The sequence below is a fragment of the Lepidochelys kempii genome, chromosome 27 (assembly GCF_965140265.1).
Source record: "Lepidochelys kempii isolate rLepKem1 chromosome 27, rLepKem1.hap2, whole genome shotgun sequence".
NCBI classification, from domain to species: domain Eukaryota; kingdom Metazoa; phylum Chordata; order Testudines; family Cheloniidae; genus Lepidochelys; species Lepidochelys kempii.
Genome location: NC_133282.1, coordinates 15,252,471 through 15,273,624, shown reverse-complemented (window position 1 = coordinate 15,273,624; position 21,154 = coordinate 15,252,471). Strand labels below are relative to the sequence as shown.

The 21,154-nt window shown below is 48.4% G+C and overlaps 1 protein-coding gene across 3 annotated transcripts in view; it reads left to right on the top strand.

The window, feature by feature from the left end:
* Nucleotides 1–295: 295 nt before the first annotated feature.
* Nucleotides 296–21,154, top strand: part of PCGF2 (polycomb group ring finger 2) — a 36,728-nt gene continuing 15,869 nt past the window's right edge. The window contains exons 1-3 of one of the 3 annotated variants that reach the window (XM_073325751.1): nt 296–558; nt 14,238–14,377; nt 15,680–15,776. In XM_073325751.1, the coding sequence (XP_073181852.1) occupies nt 14,266–14,377; nt 15,680–15,776 (209 nt within the window). In that variant the 5' untranslated portion in view covers nt 296–558; nt 14,238–14,265. Of the gene's footprint in view, nt 559–11,553; nt 11,837–14,237; nt 14,378–15,679; nt 15,777–21,154 lie in introns of those variants that run through there. The other 2 variants (XM_073325749.1, XM_073325750.1) reach the window with 2 other exon arrangements.

Genomic DNA, 21,154 nt, shown 5'->3' with positions numbered 1-21,154 from the left:
AGCCCCCTGCCCCTTCCCCCCCCCCACCCCGCATGGGGGGAAAAGCGTGGCTGCTTTTGTTCCGATTGGAACCTCATGCTTCATATGGTTCCAGGTTCCGAGGCTGCGGCTGGGTCTCTGGGCTGGGGTTGGCCTCGGTGGATGCTGCTGGCTGTGTCAGGATGCTCCTGGGGGGGGGGGGGATGCCTGAGGTGAGGGGGAAACAAATCTCAGTTTTTGTCTCCCCCCCCCCGCCTCCCTCTCTTGCACCTCAGCCCCTTTGCAAACACCCTAAAGGAATGAGATCACGTGAGGCAAAAGGGGGCGGGGCCAAGCTCTTGTCTGGAAGGAAAAAAAAGCCATTTTGTGCCCCCCCCCTCCCATCGGATCCCATCAGCAGCTACAGAGACGCGTTTCTTCCAGCTCCGCAGTTTTGGCACCAAAAAAAAAAAAAAGAAAAGAAAAAAAAGAAAAAGAAAAAAGAAAAAAAAAGAACAGGAAAGAAAGGGGGGGTTTGGGGGAGCTCTCTGTTTCCCCAACCCTGCTCGCCCCCTCCCCACAGAAAAGATCCGGGATCAGGTAGGGACGCACCTCCCCCTAAAATCCCTTTTGCCCCGGGGGGTGTTGGGGGGCGGAGGGGGAGGGAAGAGATCTCTCCCTCCCGCCCCCCTCCAGAGAAGGGCTCTCGTCTGCGGTCCAGGCTGCAAGCTCCCTGCCTCGGCTTCTGTGACATCGTCTGTCTTGCGGGGATTGGTTTTTTCTTCCTTCCATTGCTATTTTTCCGCTCTCTCTCTCTCTCTCTGCTTTCAAGATGGCCGATCAGTTTATTTGCTATCCATCTCCTGCCCGGCTTCCTATCTTTCTCTTTGTGCTGCTGCTGGTTTTCTGGCAGGGTCGGGAGGGGGGAGAATTTGCATGAGATTCACCCCCCCCCCCCGGGTACATGGCAGTTCACTCCCCCCCCTCCCCTCCCACAACCTCTCCACTCTCCCCCAGCCGGGGAGGCTGTCTGCTCCGCCGTGCCCGCTCGCTTGGCTTCTTCCTCCGGCGGCTGGCTCTTGCCTGGTGTCGCCTCCTTCTCTCTCTCCGATTGGCACGCCTAACTTTTTGCATCCCTTCTCTTTTCCCCCTTTTCTTTGGCCCAGACGCAGGGAGGCTGGCAGCCGGGCGGGGGCTGCCCCGGTGTGTGTGTGTGGCGGCTGGGGGGGGGGGCAAGGGAGAAGGGGGTTTGAGGAGAGGGAACCGGCTTTGACAGCACCCTGCCGAGCCCGACCCCCCAACGAGCCCCCAGGAACTACCCCACCCCCCGGGATGGCCACATTGTAAGCGCGCAAAGGGCAAGGGGCGCGCAAGACATGCCCAAGGGCGCATGGGCATGGGTGGTACGGGGGGGGGGGTCTTAGGAACTGATCTGTTGGAGCAATATGGCGCGGTCTCTCCACGGTTGGATAGAAAATGAATCTGGGGAAGCTTGGGGGGGGGGGGAAGGCCCCCAAGTTTACGAGACAGTGATTGTATTGTTCCTGGGCGCCCCCCTCGGGCGGGGTGGGGATTCCAGAGCCTGGGACCTGAACCCAGAGGGGACCGACAGAGAGAAGAGGGGTGTGTGTGTGGAAAGAGAGAGAGAGAGAGAGAGAGGAAGGGAGTCCTTGTTTTTCTGTCATTCCCGAAGTCATCTGGGTCCCATCCGCTCGTGTTAAAACAAATAAATAGCGAAATAATTTACCACCCCCACCGGTGGCCGCAAGGGATTTGCCAGGAGACACTGGTGGGGTAGGAGGTGGGGGTGAAATCGTGGCAACAGAGTCAAGCGGAGCTGCGGGGGGAAGCGGGGGGGCATTTTCTTTTGGTTTTAATTGTCGCGATGTTTTGCGAATCAATATGGAAGTCCAACGAAGCTATCTGAATGGGGCTCCGTTTCTTACATCAGAAAGAGAGAAAGGAGATGTAGGAATTAAAATCCACTTTGCCACTCATCTCCCCCGCGACCCCACCACGCAAACAAACAATAAATCAATCCCCATTGAGATCCCGCCAGGGCCTTTTCCCTTTTCTGTCTTTCTCCCTCCCCAACTACGTGTGGACACCTCGCAGCTAATTAGCCCGGATCGCCCCTCCATGCCTGATGAATAATAGATTGCAATAGAATAGCGAAATGAGCCCATAGCTCAGCTTGGGGGGGAAGGGGAGGCTGGGCAGGAAAGGGGCTCTCCTCCCCCGCCCCCTTGTTTCCATGTCACCTTTTTTCATTAAAGGGGGGGGCATTCTTCTTACTTTGGGACAGAATAAACAAATAAAATAAAGAATTCCCGACCCCTCCAAGAGTCAAAGAGTCAAAGACCCTCTATTTCTATAGCTTTCCCTCCAGAATTCAAGGAAGGAGTTCTTGGATAGGGAGACATTTATATATATTTCCCTTCCCATTAAAGAGTTACTTTCCCTTTGTCTATGGAACTCTTTCTGGAAGGCATATATTTTTTCTGGGGGGAGGGAAATGTGTGGGATAGAGGGAAGGTTTTATAATTATGTAGGTCCCTTTCTCCTTCCCCAGTTTAGCCATCAGAGCTATGTGATGGAAATATTCTCTCCTCACCCCAGATTGTATTATCATCATTATTATGGAGCGTCTGCGCACAAAGCCTGCTTTGTTTGGAGAAAAAGCTGCATGAAATAACGCTTGTGTAACCAAAAAAAAAAAAAAAAACCAAACTCCAAAACAAACAAAAAAAAACCCCAAAACCCTCTGCAAAGGGGATCGATGTTCTGTTTGATATTGCTGGGGCAGGACGGGGAGAAATCTCCTGGCAAGGGGCTTTTGTAGTAGTGAGCCAATTCTTGAGGGAAATGAGGCTGGTTTTGCCTTTTGAAATCAGACCCCTGAGTTCAAGATTCGCCATCCCCTTCGCAGAGTGCCCAGGAGTCGCGCTCGTGTGTATGGTCTTAGGCGGGATGGATCCAAGTTGTGAATGGAGGGAACCCCGTTCCATCGTAGAACGTTGGGACCGTTTCTAGTGGCCGGGCAGGTGTCCGTGTAAATGTTCTTCCCCGGCCGAGGTGACAAACCACAGGGACTTTTCTCGTGTGGGTTCGAGGCTTGTCTTAGGATCCAGGATGGAAGGCTCCATTCAGGGAGCTGAGAACCTCCCTTGCGCAGCCTGGAGTCGGGAGAGGGGGTCGTACAGGAGGATGTAAACTTCGACAAACCAAAACCTCGTAGCGTTTGATCCCGGCGATCGATCCCTTTGTTTACATTTATCGACAAGTCCCTGCGATAGTCCTGAGTGGGGGCTGGGGGACTGGGAAGAGAGAGAGAGAGAGAGAGAGAACATTTATAAGCCAGCGAGCTCCGCTTCTTTGCGAATGGCAGGTTTGCACCTGGGTTGGTTGTTCGCCAGGTTGACCGTGTGCAGTGAGCGGCTTCGCAGCTTGAGGTGTTGTGTGTGTTTTGTGTCTGGGGGATTCCTCCTGCCTTCGAATATTGTACCATTGCTGGACGGCTTCCCCGCTGACTTGACAAGTTTTAGAATGACATGCAAAAGGAGGGACTTGGGGGTTATTTCTTAGCTGGGGCAGACAGAGAGGAAGGAGGGGGTGACAGCTGTCTAGAGAATCCACTTTTAGTTGGACCAGAGATGGTGCAAATCACTGCTACAAGGCAACAAGGACTTAGGGTTCGGTTTGATGAAAGGTTTCCTTATGGCTGGAAGTTATGGGGGACTTTGAAATGTCCTCCCGCACTCCCCGCAAACTCTGTCTCCTTTCTCTGCAACGGCTGGGAGTGGCGAACCGCTGTCCCGGCGAGCTTGGGAGCAGGGGAAAAGGACTCCCGGGAAGGTGAAATTCACCCCTTGGGTTGAAGTGCACCACTGAGTTCATAGACCACCCTCCCCTGCCTTCGGGTGGTGCGAATTGCCATCTGGGAACATAGACTCACCTTCTCCGGCTCTCTTCCTTTCGGATGCTGGCCAATCACACACCTGTACCCGTGACCCCAATCGCCCCTTTCCAATGTGTATTGGGAACAGCTTCAACAACAGAACCCGTAAAGTGTCTCTAATTCTCAAGGCCCAGTGGCTGGAACTTTCACTCCCAGGCCTAGCCAGCTTCTGCCTTCAGACCTTGTGGTCTGTTAATAATGATTAACTACGCTGCGTGGAAAGACAAAACAAACAAATAACATCAGATCACAAATAAGCCAAGATCAGACCTGGAAATTCCAAATTCCTTTTACCTCCACGCGGAGGGCGCTTCATTTTCAAACAAGCATCATTAGAAAAGTTCTCCCGGACTAGGAACCTCCCAGGGAAACCCACCGAAAAGCTAGCCCACCGCTCAACCGGATTGAAAAGTGACAGCAGCCCATTGGGGAGCAATTGAGCCGCTACTGGGAGAACTAAGAGGGGTGATTCCCTGCTACCACTGAAGCGCAGAGCAGAGCTTTGCCACTTCTTCCACTGGAGCATCACCCCCCCACCACCACCACCATCCCTGTCTTCCAAAATAAAAAGTGAGTTTACTCCAGATACCTGTATCCACCCTCAGTGCACTGCTAGCCTGGACTGAGCGCAGTGCGCCAGATTTTCAAAAGAACTCTGCTCTCATGTAGGCACCAAAATAAGCGGCCAAATCGTCACGCTGGGTGCTGGACCCCCCCACGCCCCCTTTTTGTTGTTGTTGAAAATCTTGCCCTTATTTCGATGGCTAAAGTTGAGTTGGGCTCTTTGGAAAATCTGATGCCCAGCACTTGAAAATCGGGACCCATCATCACCTCTTTTGAATATTTGGCACCTCTTCTCTGCATGCTAGTGATTTACACAGGCAGATGGACTGTGGGAATTTGCTGTCATGTCATTGATTGTGGTGTCTAACACAACTCAGCCTCCAAACCTCTCCAGACTGCTGCAGCCAATATGCTTGTCACCAACAGATGTGATGCCAAGGGTTTTTCACTGGAAAAATACTTAATTACTAACAAATACACGTTGCCCTGGACTCCCACAACTGCTTCTGGCAGGGCTAGATTCTGTAGCAAGTCCTCTTCTGGAGCTGGAGAAACCTGCAGCAGCCAGATGAGATTTTTTATTGATTCTGTCCCTTTCTGCTCTGTTGAGTAAATTAAGCACCTAAAAGGGAAAAGGGGGAAAGAAAGAAAGAAAAGGAAAATGACTCCCCCCCCCCCCAACAGTATAAACTGTAAAGCTCAAGGGCTGCAAAAAAGATCCAGTTTGATCTCTTGGATTTTTTAATACAAATTCCTTGGAAGAACTTTAGAGAAAAAATGCGAAGAATAAAACGATCCCCAAACAGCCTTTAAAAACTCACAGTGAGGGGGCCCGATCCTATTTGGGCTAAACTGGAGAAGTCAATCGAAGTTTTGTCTGAGGACATGTTGGAGAATGGGGCTTGCTGGTTCTGACAAAGTTCCCTGCTGCCTTGGAATTCACCCCTGGGACTTCCTGACAGCATTTCCATGAGCTGCTCTTAAGTCTGAGTCTCTTTGAACTTGTGCATGTTATGGACAAACCCTAATGATCCAGAGACATGTACACTCTAATAGCAGGGGTTTCTGAACTGCCGCCTGTTCCCTGAAATATAGAAAAAAACTCAATTCTCTTCCTCGAAATCAGCAGCAGCTTCATTGACTGGCTCTGCCTTCAGACCAGGGTAAATTAGAGCAGAATCTGGCCCTTTGTATAGAATTGCTGAATACTACGGCTCTCCGTTAGCCCTGGAGGACAAGGGACAGTTAATCTAGCGTGGAGTGTTCTGTTCAGCTGCGTAGGGGTACTTGGTGGCTGGTTTGTTTTTTATTTATAGCTCCGAGAAAGCAAGAAGGACTAGCAGGCTAATGCTGCTCTGACTGGCTTTTCCACTCAATTACTCACTGTTTCCTCTCTCTCCCCCACCTCCTCAAATCCAGTTTTGGGGCCCGTCTGTGGAAATGCTTCTCTTCGCTTGCATAAAGCTGCATTCTTGGTCAGATGCTGCCTTGAATGCTTCCAGAGGAGATAAAAATGGTCCGCAGTTGCAGTGAATTTGGGAGGAGGGGTGTGTGTGTGTGTGTGTGTGAGAGAGAGAGAGAGAGAATCAGCCACCACTGTTTTGGTTACATCTGTACAAATATTTTCCTGGTTCTGAGGAAGGGGGCCGGGTGTGTGTGTGTGTGCCCGCTCTGCTTAATTCTCTGAATGACCCCATCGTGGGGGAAGGGGTGAGAGAAAGCGGCTGGAAATACCTTAAAGCTGCCCTTAACATTGAGAAGTTGGTTCACGGGTCAGTGGTAGGTCCAGGGGCAGAGATCTATCTAATTTCCACTCTTCTGTTAGGGAGCTCGTACTAGTTCCAAAGGTTCCAGGCGCCCCTCTCACATGTGAAAAACCTCTCAGACTGGAGTCTTCTGGCTTATTAACTAACTAAACTAACTAACTAACTAACTAACGGTTGTTGTTGTTATTTTTCTGCGGGGAAAAGCCCCAGAGAACATCATTTCTGATTCGACAGAGGGGGAGTGGAGGATCTGGAAATATATAGACTTTGACCTGAGAGGCAGACGGAGAGAAAGGGCTTTGGACCTTGCTTTTTTTTTTAGGGGTACTGCAGAATCGAGAACATTTGGACTCTGGCTTTTGGCAAAAAGTTGTGGGTTTGTTAGAAAAAAAGATGTGAGGATGTTCACTCCAAAAGTCCCTGGCGGTGTGAAGTCTTCTTGACTCTACACTGACTTCACCTGAGATTTCCAAGCGGTTTTGGGTGCCTGTCTTGAGATACCTTAAAAGGGTCTGATATTCAGAAAGTGCTGGCACCCCCCCCAAATTAAAGCACCCCAAATCTCCAGGCCTTTGTGAGACTCTTCACTTGTATTTTCTTGGGAGGATTTGAGCTTCCTCTCTACATTTTAAAAGCTCCGATTCATCTTCTTCTAAAACCAAATCAAATGTCAGGGTAAAAGATCAGAACAATTCTTATTGTTCCCCTCTCCCCCCAAATCTGGTTTAAAAATTGAAAAATATGTGCAATATCTTCTGTTAACAGAGAGTGTGGAAACTTTAAAAAAAAACCAAAAAGGGCAGCAGGATATACGTGTGTATATAATAGCAGGATGCATAGCCCACAGGTTTGCAGGAAATCAACATGCAAAATAATTTATTTCCATGGGAGGAATAATCTGTATCTCGGAATTATTGTCTGCTTTTAAGATGTTTTTTTCTCATCCCTTTCAAACGGGGATGGTTGCACTGCAGACCTGCTATCGCATTCTTGCGAGGCAACGGCAGTAAAGCAAAATTGTTTGGTAATAACCAGAGAAAACTTTGGTGATCTGGAAAGATAACGTGTCCTCGGCACAGACTAAAAGGCTGAGAGAGAGAGAGGGAGGGGAAAAGGGCGATTGCTCCGGTTCTGGAGCCTTGTGGCGACTTTAAATCCAGACCCACATCTGAGGTCACGTGCCCTCCCGCTTTGTGTAAACCCTCTTCTCGCTCCTCACACTGTACTTTGCAAACCCGAAAGGAGAATTTCCTGTTGTCGGGATCTGATGCCTCCTGTAACCGCTAGCAAAGGCTACATTAACCGGCCACTTCGCGGGTGTCGCTTTGTGAAATGAGGGCGTGTCTATTTTGCAAAAAGAAAATATATGCCATTATTATTATTAATTATTATTATTTTATTCAGAATATTTTCTAATGAGCGTTTGGGAGCCCGCATTACCAGCTTGGCATGTCTTGTCTGGGTATAAATGATGCCTCTCTGTATTGCCAATCGATATGTTGTTTTCCTGCCCCACTCCCTTGGAGTTAGGAGTTGGAAAAATCTGGATCCTTCTGCTCAGAAAACTTGCCCCAGGGGTGGAGAAACTAGCTAAACTGTTAGAGAAGGTAGCAGGAGGAGAAGTGGTGAATCCTGGGTGTTTTGCGAAGGAGTGGGGTATACATCTGGATTTCTGGGGACTGTGCCCTGGAGGAGAGACACCTCCAACGATTCCAGCCCCGACGCTGTTTAATCAAACAATAAAGCAACACGCTCCACTTTGATATAGTGCTTTCCACCAGAGGACCAAGGAGGAGCCCATTACAAATATGAAATGACTCAGGCTTTACAGCATCCCTGCTAGGTGGGGGAAAGCACCATTCCTCTAATTTCGCAGGTGGGGGAAACTGAGGCAGAAGAGAAGAAAGGCGCCTTGCCCAAGGTCATTACCAGAGCAGGAGTGTGGGGAGAGGAAGCAGCTCGCCAATCTCCCAGTTACATCACAGACCAGTCTCTTTCAGGTCCCTAAGGAGTTAACCTTTTAAAGGGAACGGGATGCCTCTGCAAAATTAAGCCCAAAGGGGGCATTTAAAGGCAACCAGCTCTTGGTTTAGTGAAGAAGGGGAAAGATGCATCAGAGCTGTTTAAATAGGTCTTTTTTTTTAAAAAAAAAAAGGAGGGGGGGATATACAGGAAGGTAGGTGGGTGGGTGGGTGGATGCGGGAGTGGAGGAGGATTGAGTTTGTTTATTTTCTGGGGGTGGGGGTGGGGAAAAAGTCAGGGCGGTGGAGGGTGCTTATTTTGGGGGCGGGGGTGTGTGAGCGTTTTTAAAAGGAGCCTAACCAGCGCCAGCCATATCTGAGTCATGAAATCATGATTATTATCATCCGTTTTTATTAAAACCGGTTTGTGCTGGCGTCTCGGGCTCTCCCTCCCCTCCACCTTCCCCTCTCTCCTTTAGAGACCCGTGACGCCATTTGCTAGACGGGGAGGATAAAATAAAAGGCAGGCGCAGGGATCAGGGGACCTGCAGAACTCATTGCCCTGCGAGAGCCCAAGTCACTGGAGGGGGATTGGATTTCAGGTGCACCAAGCCGGCCAAAGCTTCCCCCCCTTGGCTTGGCTGTTGGTGTTGGCATCTTGCCAGCTGTTACCCTGCAGGTAACTATAGAAACCAGCGCACAGGGAGCCTATCAGCAGCCCCAACGTCACCTGCGACTTGTAAGGGGTCTGGGGGGCACTTCACTCTGGAGAGCTACCTTGATGATGCTGAGGCTTGAAGGGGGCGGGGGCGGGGGGGGGGAGAGACGTGCTGCTATTAAGTGTAATCAAGGGGTGGGGGGAGTGGAAGCAAACAAGCCAAGGGGACCCCCAAAGGGGTGTGAGAAGTGCTTTTGCCTTGGGAATCTACAAAGGGAAAAGGAGCAGGGAGAAAGGTGATGGGGGGGGGGGGGGGGACAATAACCCAATCCGGTCCAGAAAGCAGAACAGGCGTTTCCAAAAACCCACGAGCCTCTTTCTGACCCGCATCTACTGTGTGGTTGGCCTGTTTGCAAACCACCCACAAATGCTCCCCAGCGGGCAGGAGCTAATGCTGGGTGGCAAACCGCGCTCCTGCTCCCCTGAGCTGCCTGCTCTGAAGGGGGTGGGTGTGACTTTCGCCACCGCCGAGAGCAGGATGGTCCCAATGGCTCCTCGGCCCCCTTCCCCTGAGACACACCCACCTCTGTGCTGAAGTTTTGTCCCACAGTCTCGCCTCCGCGGCTTGGTCCCCACCTTTGCCTTGAAGTTTGATCCGTCACTGTACTGATGGGGGTTCTTTGCTTGGTATTGGGTACAGCGTCTGTGAGCGTTAAGCGCTTTCCCCATCATTGTGTGTGTGTGTACACACTATCCCTTACAATGGTTCCCCATCCCAAGGGCAACCCCCCTCTCCCAGGTTGCTCTGAGGAATCCCTCAAGGCGCTGCACTCGATCCGGTATAGATTAACGCCAGGTCTGGATGATCATAGGTGGATAAGCTCCCATTCTTCAAATCCATCCCCTCCATGCCCGGCGTGTGGAGGACTTGTTAAGAAACAGCTCATTTGGACTAGCCACGAGAGGGGGCGTGGGGTTTTTTTTTTTTAAATTGAATAACAAGGGTTTTACATAAAATAAAATAAATAAATACCACCCCCCCCCCCAGCGAATGGCTTGTAAGGGGACTGACTCTCTCTGTGTGTGTTCCTAACAGCCTGGCCTCCGACTGGCGTCACGCACAAACTCATTTGCACAGAAATAGATTTTATTTCAGCCCCCCCCCTCCCCTTCTCCCCTCCACCTCGGATGGTTGTAATAATATTCTGGCTCCTGGCCAAGTATAGGAGTTACCATAGAAACAATAAAACGGCAGCGATTCGGGGCCCCAGCTAGAACGTCTCCTATAGTAAATATTAAAGTAACGGGAAGGGGCGGCGGGGGGCGGCGGGAGGGGGGGGGGGCGAACACAGCAATTACATTGACATCTGCGACTTTCTGCAGCTCTCTGCACTTGATTGCATCGACTGGTGATGTATTTCCCAGGGGGACTAGATTGTAACCCCACTTTATTTCGTGCAGCAAACATCCCGCTCAGGGTCTCAAACTCGGGATAAAATGTTGGCAAACCCCTTTGTTTTCCCCCTTTCCGTTTTGCCTTCTTTCGTGTGTGTGGGGGGGGGAAAGGGGGGGCATGGGAACTGCCCCTTGCAGACAAGTCATGTTTTTCCGCCACTAAAAATTCTGCCCGGTGCTTATTATCTTTGTGCCCAGCCCTGGAGTTTTCACTCCAATCCCCTCCTGCTTTTTAAGCAACGATCACACCCTCTCTCTCCCGGGGCGTGCATATGTAGACACACACTTAAAAAAAAAGTCTCCCAACCGCCCCCCCCCCCCCCGCAGCAAAGCAAATGTATTCATTCTAGCCAAGGCAAGCTATTTGTCCCCCCTCCCCATCTCTAGTTGGGTGCCTGGCTGTGAAAAGCCAAAGCAGGTCACAGATTTGAAAACAACGACGCCACAAAATTCAGCGTGCCCCCGAATCCAGGTACAATTGTTAAATTCATCTCCTGCCTTAATGAGGTGTGTGGCCCTGTGCTCTGTCACGGGCAAGGGGCCAGCAGCCGGTTCTGGAGTCTCTATAGAAACCACAAGGCACCGGCGGAAAATGCCTTTTACCATAAAACAAAATGCACTCCTATTAAAACATATAAATACCCGAAGGGAGGGAGGAATGCAGACAAAAGACCGAGTTCCCATTCACACCAGTTGACGCTTGGGGAGAGGGGCGCTGGGAGCCGTTTAGGGGACTTCCCAGCAGGGACAGTCTCAATTCGGATTTCTTTTATTGGGGACCACCCCCCCCCCAGAAGTCCAGGAGGTCCCCTACACGCCTGCCCTCTTTCCTTGCTTTTGGCAGATATTTAGGCGAGGCGCTTCATTGCGGTGGGTTTAGGGCCCAATCCCACTGCCAGCTCCCACGGCCTAAAAATCCACCCCCCAGAACAATCAGGCGATGCCTGGCCCTCGCCCATCGGCCGGGAGGCGAGTGGAGCCAGCTTTTTTGTTTTTTAGCTGGCACCAATCGCTCCCTTCCCCTGCCTAGATTTCCCCCGTGGAGGAAGAGCCTGTCCCTTTAAATGCGGTCCCTCGGTCTATTCCCCACCGAGCCATACGTATCCATCTATTTAAATACCCCCCCTCCCCCGCGCGGGTGTCGGTGGCTCTGATTGGGGGGCGAGGGGGGCTGGTTTGCATGCATGCATGAAGGCATTGGAAAGGGGCGGTGCAGCGCTCGGGCAGGCGGAGAAGGAGCCGGTCGGTGGGTGGAGGGAGACAAAGGTGCCGCTTCGCACCTTTGCCAGGCTGGCCAGCCCCTCCGAGCCCCCGTTTTCCGCTCTCCCCGCCCTGAGCCTTGGCTGGCAGGCGAGTGGAAGGCAAGCGGAGGCCCCGGAGCCTAGTAGGGCCCCCCGTCGGGCTCCGGCTGGGAGATCGGAGCGGTGAAGGACAACAAGGGAAATGCGGGTCGGGGGGCGCTGAGGTTTGGTGGCTGGGCACCTTTCAGTCCCTGCCCGGGGAATCATTGTCTGCGGTATGTGCCCACGCTGCGCCACCGGGCCCGGGGAATGGGGGGGGCGGGATTTGTGTGCCTGGGTTAGGCTGCAATGAACGACCCCACAATGTGGGTCTAGGCCTGTGTGTGTGTGTGTGTGGGTGGGTGGGAGGGGTAGTGGATGTGTTCTAGAGACACGGTAGAGATAATCAGAGACAGTTTTGGGTGGGTGTGGCATGACATGACAATGCCATGCGTGGGTGTGGACGGGTGCTCTATATTCTTTCATGTGCTAATGGGGGGGGGGCAGATTATGGCCAGAGTTTATGCATGATTAGAAGGGTATTCTAGGATCCTGCATTGTGTTTGTAGATGGGTGTGTATTTGCACTCTAGATGATGCCATAGGTACCCATTCCGTGTGTGTTGCAATTGTATAGCAGTTTACATCTTCAAAGTACGGTACCAATATGATAGATAATGGAGGCAGGCATGAAATAAAATATAGACACACACTGATTACAAAATAAGGCATGAAGAACATAATTATCATGTATGCAGACTCGGTCTGAGTGTACAGACACGCAATATTAATGTGCATTAATGGAGGTAACACTATGCCCGTGTGTATGTGTGTATAATATTACACTGCTTTGAAGTTGTAAACGTGTGTGTGTGTGCAGATGATTAATAGTCACACAGACCGCCTATTTAATGTGTCTGGGTGGTGTCTCTTCTATGCTTATTGTCTATGTGCCTCTATATTGTTAACTGAGAAATGCATGTGTGATGTGTGTGTCATAGGGTATGACACGCCTGTCCTTCCGGTCTGGCCGTGAGATAGGTGCACGCAGGCACCCACAGGTCGTGTAAAGCCACATGCAGCGGGGCTTCTCGCGTCTGCCTTTCTCCGGGCTTGTGTGTTTAATGAATTGCACGTTAATGTTCAATTAGACCATTTATCTGATTTGTTCCGGACCATGGCCTTGCTGGAGGGAGGGGGCAGGGAGTGAGTGTGGGGCCGGGGGAAGACCACGAAAGAAAGTGAAATCTCCCCCCGACTTTGTTATCCGGTGTCAGCAGGAGGCTGGGGAAGAATGAAAGAGGACACGTGGAGAGCCAGAAGCCAAGGTGAAGCCGTTTCAGCTCCTAGCTGGGTAGGGTTGAAATGCCAGCAGCGTCGGGCTGCTGTGATCCTTCTGCTCAAGGGCCGCAGACTTTGCTCCTCTTTCCCCCCCTTCTTCTCCTTTTCCTTGAGGTTTGCCCAAGTAGCACACACAAAAGGCCGGCTTCATTTGGCCATAATTTGATTACAGATGATCTTGTAATGGGCTACAGCTGTGGAGAAAGAGGCAGGGAGGTAGTGTGCATCCAGGCTTTGGTGGCAGAGGTCCACTTGGAGGAAGAGAATATTGGGGATGGGGGAGTTTATTGTTAGCTGACGATGAGCAATGAGGCTCTTGATTTTTATTTTTGTTTAAATATATAATTTAGAGGGCTCTGGGGCATTCCCTGGTAAGGGTCTCCATTTAACAAAAAAGTGTTCCTATAATAATCTCCATCCTTACATCTACAAAACATGCAAAATCCTGAGTGGAAAACCTGGGCTGGGTGTGTTCGGTTTAGACCTATTATTTCTGCCCAGCTTTGAAACGCAGTAAGGAAGCAGCTATAAAACCTGAAACCTGCATGTTGTGTCTGTTTCTTTCCTCCTTTACTACCCAAATTGGTGCATCACTTCTTTATACTCAGCTGTGCTGCCTGTTGTTTTCTCTGAATTGATTTGCCTCCATTTAAAAAAATAAAACCACGTTACTAAATAAATTCTTTATCTTGTATGTGTTTTGGTCAGGATTTGGGAGTAAAGAGAGATTCACTGTATAATGTAAGCTGTAGGATCACTTTGGGCCAGATTGTAATACTCTAGGTGAGTTATGTCTTCCCCCCATGAGTGTTGTTATTACCTTACATTTCTATTGTGGTAACACCCAGACCAGTTCTGGGCCCCTAGGCGCTAGGCACTGTGCAGACCCATAAGCAGTTAGTGTCATCAACAAGATTACATTTGGAAAGGTTGCTACCCATTGTAAAGTTGTCCCAGTCGGACTCTGCGGGGGCTGAAAAAGAGGTGTTTTGTTTTGTTAAAATACAAATGCTCAGTCCTCTCTCTGTATTATTGCAATTTCAGCGGCTTTGCGAGGCCTGACCACAGAACCCAGATTACAAGGTGTATGTGTGTGTTGGGGGGGAGGGGGAATAAATCCTAAAACCAGAGACTCCTGTGGTGTGTAACCTATTGAGCCATTTGCTTCTGGAATGTTGCCTTCACTAGCTCCAGCTGATGACTTGGTTCTGGTTGCTGTAATATTCCAGGAGGGGTGATGACCCTGTAGATGCCACTAACTTGATCCTCGGGGTGGGGTGTGTGTGTTTGTTTCCAGAGAGGATCTGCTGAGGCCCTGATCCAAAATGCACAGAACCACCAGGATAAAGATCACGGAGCTGAATCCCCACTTGATGTGTGCTTTGTGTGGTGGCTACTTCATAGATGCAACCACCATAGTGGAATGTTTACACTCTTGTAAGTTTCCTCTGTACCTAGGTGGGGGGAAACAGGGGAAATCAGCTGTTCCCAATGAAATGCTCTCTTCTTTCATTCCACCAGGCAGATCTCCTTTCTGGGTGTTAAGCTCAGAAGCCAGCTGGTGGTGATGAGAGATTCCCCAGCTGCTCACCAGAATATAACTCCATGGGCCAAGATTTTTCCAAAGTGGCTAGTGATTTTTTGGGTGCCTAACTTGCGATCCCTTTAAAGAGGGCTGATACTAGTTTTTCAGGAAGAGCAGAGCTCTCCCTTCCTGGAAACCAGGCCCTCCTTGTCATGTGAGACACCCCCAAATTTGAAGCACCCTGAACCCCTAGTCACTCTAGGCCTAAGATTACCCGTTCAATAATTTTGAGGTGAATTGGGGAGGGGGTGGTGAAGCTAGAATCCTACCATATTTCCAAGGAAAACTGCTGCATCCCTTTGGGTGGAAACGCCACAGCTGTGGATTTCCTCAAGGGGACCTTAAAAGATGGGGAAAATGAAAACTGATACACGGTAATATTTTTTCACACAACATGGGATTAAACTTTAGAACTCACTGCTACACAAATTTACTAAGGCCAAGAATTTAGCAAGATCCAAGACATTTCTATGGTTGTCAAGAATAACCAGCGTTATAATTACCAACAACAAGCATTTGGGAAGGGACCCTTGTGCTATACAGGGTGTAAGGCAATCTCTCACTGGTAGAGATCTGAATGAGAGCTGTGTGTGTATGAGGCAGCTAATCCCATATCTACCTGCTTTTGGGTTCTTCTACCTTCTTCTAAAGCATCTAGTTCCAGCTGCTGTTCACAGACAACATCCTAGACTGGCTGGACCCAGGATCTGCTCCAATCTAGTAATTCCTCTAATATGCCTGCAGAGAGAAGCAAGGTGTAAGGGCAGCTGTGCCTTGATAAGAGGGGAATGTGGAATAGCCCCTACTGGTGGGATCCCCCTCTCATTGATATATGGCTGCTAACAGCTGGATTAAATAGAAGCTGTCACAGATTACTTTCCAATCAGTGAGGGTAAAAAATTATCTTGCCCAGAATGTCTAAGCAGCTGCTTGTTCGCTGTGGGTGAAAGCCAGCCCTGTACAGAGGGCCAGGGAAAGTTAGACACCACTTCTATCCTGCTTCGGCACCATTTATAAATGGAGCCGAAGTGAGACTTAATACCTAGTGCTTAAGTGGCGCCTAGGCCTTGTGCTGACTCTGCCCCAGGGTGATATTCACCCTGTGTGTCTGTATGTTGATTTTACCCTATTTATTTTTGTCTTTCTTTCTTTAGTCTGTAAAACCTGCATCGTCCGTTACCTGGAGACCAACAAATACTGTCCAATGTGTGATGTCCAGGTGCATAAAACCAGGCCCCTGCTCAGCATCAGGTGAGGGAACCTCACTGTTCTGGATCTTGCCCCCCAGCCCCAAATGTGTGATAACATGGAAATTGGGAAGCACCAGGCTCTGGATTTCTGCTGTAGCATGTCACTGAGCCCCGCTGTCGCAAGGAATTCTCATCCCCGCTTTGCTGCAGTTGGGAGACAGATATTTTGGCCTAACTTTTCCAGAGCCACTAGTAGTGCTTTTGGGTGCATCCATTATTTAATTTATTTATATATTTATGGAGAGGGGGGAAACCTGGGATGCCTGAAGGGGCCCTGATTTCCAGAAGGTGGATGCACAGAATTAACAAATAACGAGGTCCCTTTTTAAAGTCCCCCAAACTGGGCACCAAACTACTAGTCGCTTTGGAAAACTGAGGTCTTTGTATGTAATTCTGACCCTTATTCAGCAAGGTATGTTCCTAACCATCAGCATGTGAGAAGTCCATTGTCTCCAATGGGACTAATTTACTTTCATAAAGTTAGGTACGTGTGGGACTCAGGAGATCTGGGTTAAATTCCCAGCTCTGTCACAGACTTCATGTGTCATTTAGGCCCAGAGCCTCAAAGGCCTCCACCCAGTGGAGTTAAGCACCTACCTACCTTTGAGGATCCAGGCCTTAGTCTCTATGTGACTCCGTTTCCCATCTGTCCAGTGGAGACAACAGCACTTCCCCACCTCACAGGGATGTTTTGAGGATAAATCCATGAAAGATGGTGAGGCGCTCACGTACTACTGAAATGGACACCATGCAACTACCTTAGTTTGCTGACTCAGGGCATAAGCAGCAGAGAATCACAGACCTTTGTGTTGGGAAAGACCTCTTGTGGTTTTCTTCCTTCAGCCACTCCAGTGGATGCTCTAGAAGATCAGGAGCGTTATTTTCTACTAAAGAGAATAAGCATCTTCAGTTGAAGCCAAGTGAAACCTGTCGCCCCAGAAGAACAGGATTTGCACTCTGCAATTTTACGCCTTATAGCATACGTGCTGGAACAGGGAGGGCTGCCGCACCCCCTGGCTCGAAGTGGATTCCATTATATACAGGATTTACAGTTTGGTTCAATGGGTCTCAGGACACCCCACTGTAAAATTTGTTCCAGCACCCCTGCCTTATAGTCTGCTAGAATAGCCTACTAGACTATATCTGACGCCTTATAGTCTACTGTATGTAGGTTATTTGAATGTTGACCCAAAGTCTCTTATCTCCTTGAATGCTTGTGGGGGAGGAGAGGAAGGAATTATCAGAACCAGAGCACCCTAACTTTCATGTCTCTCTTAACAGCTGCACAGGCTAGGGAATTCTGTACACTGTCATTATTTTGTGTTTGATGTCATCATGGGCATTCCTGGAGTGTTTGACCTCATAAGCAAAGCCCCGGCAGGGCTGTGATGTCAAGATAGTCCCTGCCTCCATAGCTTCCAATGTCTCACTAATGGCAGATTCAGTGCCTAATGTAATGGGGCCCCACGCTCTGTGCTGTAGAATATCAATGAAATCCGAGCCGGAAGGGCAGACAACAAGGGTCATGACGGAACAGACAGGACCAGGAGCGTCTCTGAATGTTCCAGCCCCCTTTAATGATGCTGTAAAGAGATTGGGATGATTAATTAGTAGGGAAAGGCCCAATGTGAGTTACATCCTCTGTCAGTTTGGACTGAGTACCTGAGGTCATCTTTAGACAGTGCCCTGACCACAGATGTCAGGCTTTGAAGCCACGACAAGAGAAATTTAACCTGAGCCCACTTGTGGTTTATAATTCATTGATCCCTTTGCCTTGGAAGGATGCATTCTTCTCCCAGCGGAGGATTATTCTGTGTGAGCGTGCGGCTGGCTGTGCCTAGGCTGTTACTATTTTGGGTGGGTGGGTAGTTTTCAGACCCCCGTTCCATGCCCAGAACCACTGGGATCAAACGAATGCAGTCGAACCCCCGTGCTTGGTGCATGCTTTATGCCAGCTTCGCCCCTTCCCCATTCGTCTGGCTTCCCCAAACCCAGACATGTCTTGTCAGTTGTAGAATTAGCTCTGCAGGTGGTTGGCATAGAAACCATTAAGGCTGCAATACATCACTAGGGGCTTTTTTTAGCTCTTCCATGTAAATTCGTTTCTGTAGTAACACTTTTTTTTTTTTTTTTTGGTTCCCTGTGAAATATTTACACTCTAACTCCCACAGACCTTTCTGCTAAATATCTCTGAATGTGTGCACAGACCCAGACGGAGATGCACTCTGCCAACATACTGACACAAAGCAGCAGGCTAGAATTGCACTGATCTTCCAAGCTCTGAGATATCACTCGAACCTTAATTTATAATTTGCATTGCAGTAGCTACTAGTCATAGACAACCCCTCCTTCCCCCACCATTATGCAGATCTTTGCATCCTTGTCCAATCAGACCCCAATTTTCATTGGCACTAGGGTCCCTTTACACCACTTGAGCAGCATCAAGGGGCCTGGATTGTGAATGAGAATCAAATCCACAGTCTTCTCTCTCTATTTTTATCAGAGTCAGGTAGTTGAGGCAGACTTGGGAATCAGAAGTGGATAGGAAATCTGTGTCAGCGTCTGGAAGAAAACTTGTTCAAGTCATATACGTAACCTAACTCCTATTGAAATCAATGCAAGTTAGACACCTAAATACCTTTGAGGATCTGTGCCTTAGACCAAACATTTATAGGGTGGATCCCTAAACTACTTCTTAAACAAGGGGCCTGACCTTTTCCCAGAGGTGCCCACATCTCTCATTGCATATCAGTCAAAGTTTATTTTTAGGCATGCAAACTTCAAAAATTTAGCCATAATCTCTTTCTCTCTTGGCTTCCCCATCTGTAAAATCGGTAGAATTATCTCAACTTGCCTCACATGAAGGTCTTGGGAGACTTGATTCACAAAGGTTAGCAAAGAACGTTGAGAGCTTCAAATGGAAGGGGCTAAAGAAGAAAGCCCTATATTTGAGCAAGGTATCTTTATAAAAGGGCAAGGTTATTTATTATATTATAGAAATAATTTTGATACATGATCAGTGACCCTGATGTTCCCATTTTTTCCATTTGTTCTTGGAACTAGAGCTGTAGCCCTGCTTTTCGGGCCAGATCCAAAGTCCTCATGACTTCCCCATTGACTTCATTGGGTTTTGGATCAGACTCTGAATTTGCATGATTAGTCACTTTCCTTTCTCTTTTCCTTCCCCCTCCATCTGAGTTGCATAATACCCAGCTGTGTTGTCAGAAATGTCAGTCATGACTATTTTAAGGACTATGGATTCTCTCCTGCCAGGCGCTTGGCACCATTCAGCACCAAGTTTCGGGATACCAATAATATGCAATGGGGTTATGACATCCCAAACACACCTGGGACCCCTGAGGACTGGTGTCCATCTGTGACACACAGTGGGCAAACACCCTGGGGCTGGAGCTATTGGAAGAAATGGTTATTGATGCAAACAAGCATAATGACCATCTTGTAATTAACTAGCCAATCAAATGACAGAACTTGCTCTTTCATTCACTTGCTGTAAATTACAAAGCAAATTCTATGTGTCCATGTAATAAATAATGGCAGAGAGTGGTCTGTCAATCCTATGATGACACCAGCAAGGAATTATAGATCAAAGGGACATGGTTAGGCTAAACATATCTTTTTCAAGAATAGCAAATGACTGCCCCTTTTTATTAAAGGCCTTCTATTATTAAAGTAGGAATAATTGCAACTACAACTGCCTTGTCATCATTAACATATTTGTTTTCTTTTGACACTTGACTTATGGTAATTTTTTGAAATGCAGCTATCCAATTTAGGGCATTTTCAGTATACAATTCAGGTATTTCAATGCCTATAGATGCAAAAGATACTTAATGGTCTATACCAAAGTGTCTAAATGAGTTTGATGTCTGTCTCCCATTGAAGTCCATGGGATTTTGGAGCCTGTCCTGCTTAGGCACATCTGTCAATCTCATTAGGTACCTATTTGCATCTTTAGGGGTCTAAATGCCTTTGGAACTCTGGCCTTAAGTCACTTTTGCAAATGGGACTTAGGGATGAGATTCACAAAGATACCTGCTTGCCTGATTCCCCTGGAAATCAATGGAAATGAAGCACCTCAGTACTTTTGTGAATACCAGCCCTAGATCACTTAGGCCCTTTAGAAAATGTTACCCTCAGACAACCAAAATGTAGAACTGGTCACTTTCTGCTTTGGTTTATTTTACGTTTCACTGCTTAGTTTTTGTCCTACAAAGCAGCAATATTTGGGTTGCAAATACTGCAGAGGGATGCCAAAGCCTAAACAAAACATGGTATCTTTATAATTAAAAAAAAAAACAACAAAACCCCATGGAAACATTTCTATTGATCTTAGAGATTTGTAAAAGCTGGTGGGGGGTATTTAGGTCTTCAGTATTGCCCGTGCTAAGGGTTCAAAAATCATGAGCCAGGCTCCCCACATATCATGATTAAGGCTACAAGTTGGTCACGGATTCCAGGATTTTAAAATGATCTCCACGACTTCAGGCTCAGGCTTCCATGATTTATTGTTTGTTGTCCACATCCTGTCCGTGACTTTTACTAAAAATACTCCTGACAAAATCTTAGCCTTACTCATGATTAGCTTAACAATCATGACCTATATATTTTTAGAAGTTGGGTTCTCTGAACTTGCTTTTAGAATACACATGAGAGGCAATGGGTAGGACACTGGACTGGGACTCAGGAGACCTGCTTCTAGACTGTGAGGTTTTGTTCTGTGTTTGTACAGCACCTCACCAATGGGGTCCTAGTCCTTGACAAGGGTTGATAGGAACCATGGTAATGCAAATAAAATAGTGAGAGGCCTGGTTCTGCCACTGGCCAGCTGGGTGACATTGGGCAGACCCCTCCTGCCTCAGTTTCCCCATCTGTAAAATGGGGATAGCTATACTGACCTTTGTAAAGCACTTTAAGATTGCACTTATCCATAAAACTCAGAGCTAGATGGTGGTGGCTATTTTTCAGCTTTTCTCTGCAGTCACAAAGGCTAGAAATGTAATTTAAAAAGAAATGACATGACATTCTGATGTAATCATTGAATTTCAGGCATTCCATAAAACATCAAATAGCACAAGAGCTGGCAAAGCCTGGATTTTTTTTTTTTTTTTAAATAAGGCTACTTGCAACCTGTGTCCACGTTCATCAAAGTCAATCGGAGTTTTACCAGCAATATTTAAATTGGCACAGAGCCTATACAGCATGGTCTTGAATTCATCCGGCTGTGTTCCTTTGCAAAAGGCCAGTGCAATGTCTGTGCACTACTTAAGTCCCACGTAAGCCCTGTTTTGAGGGCTTAAATGGTGCATGAGCCTTGTGCCAGTCTTTTGCACGGGAGTGAAAGGTGCTCTCTTTTGGTTT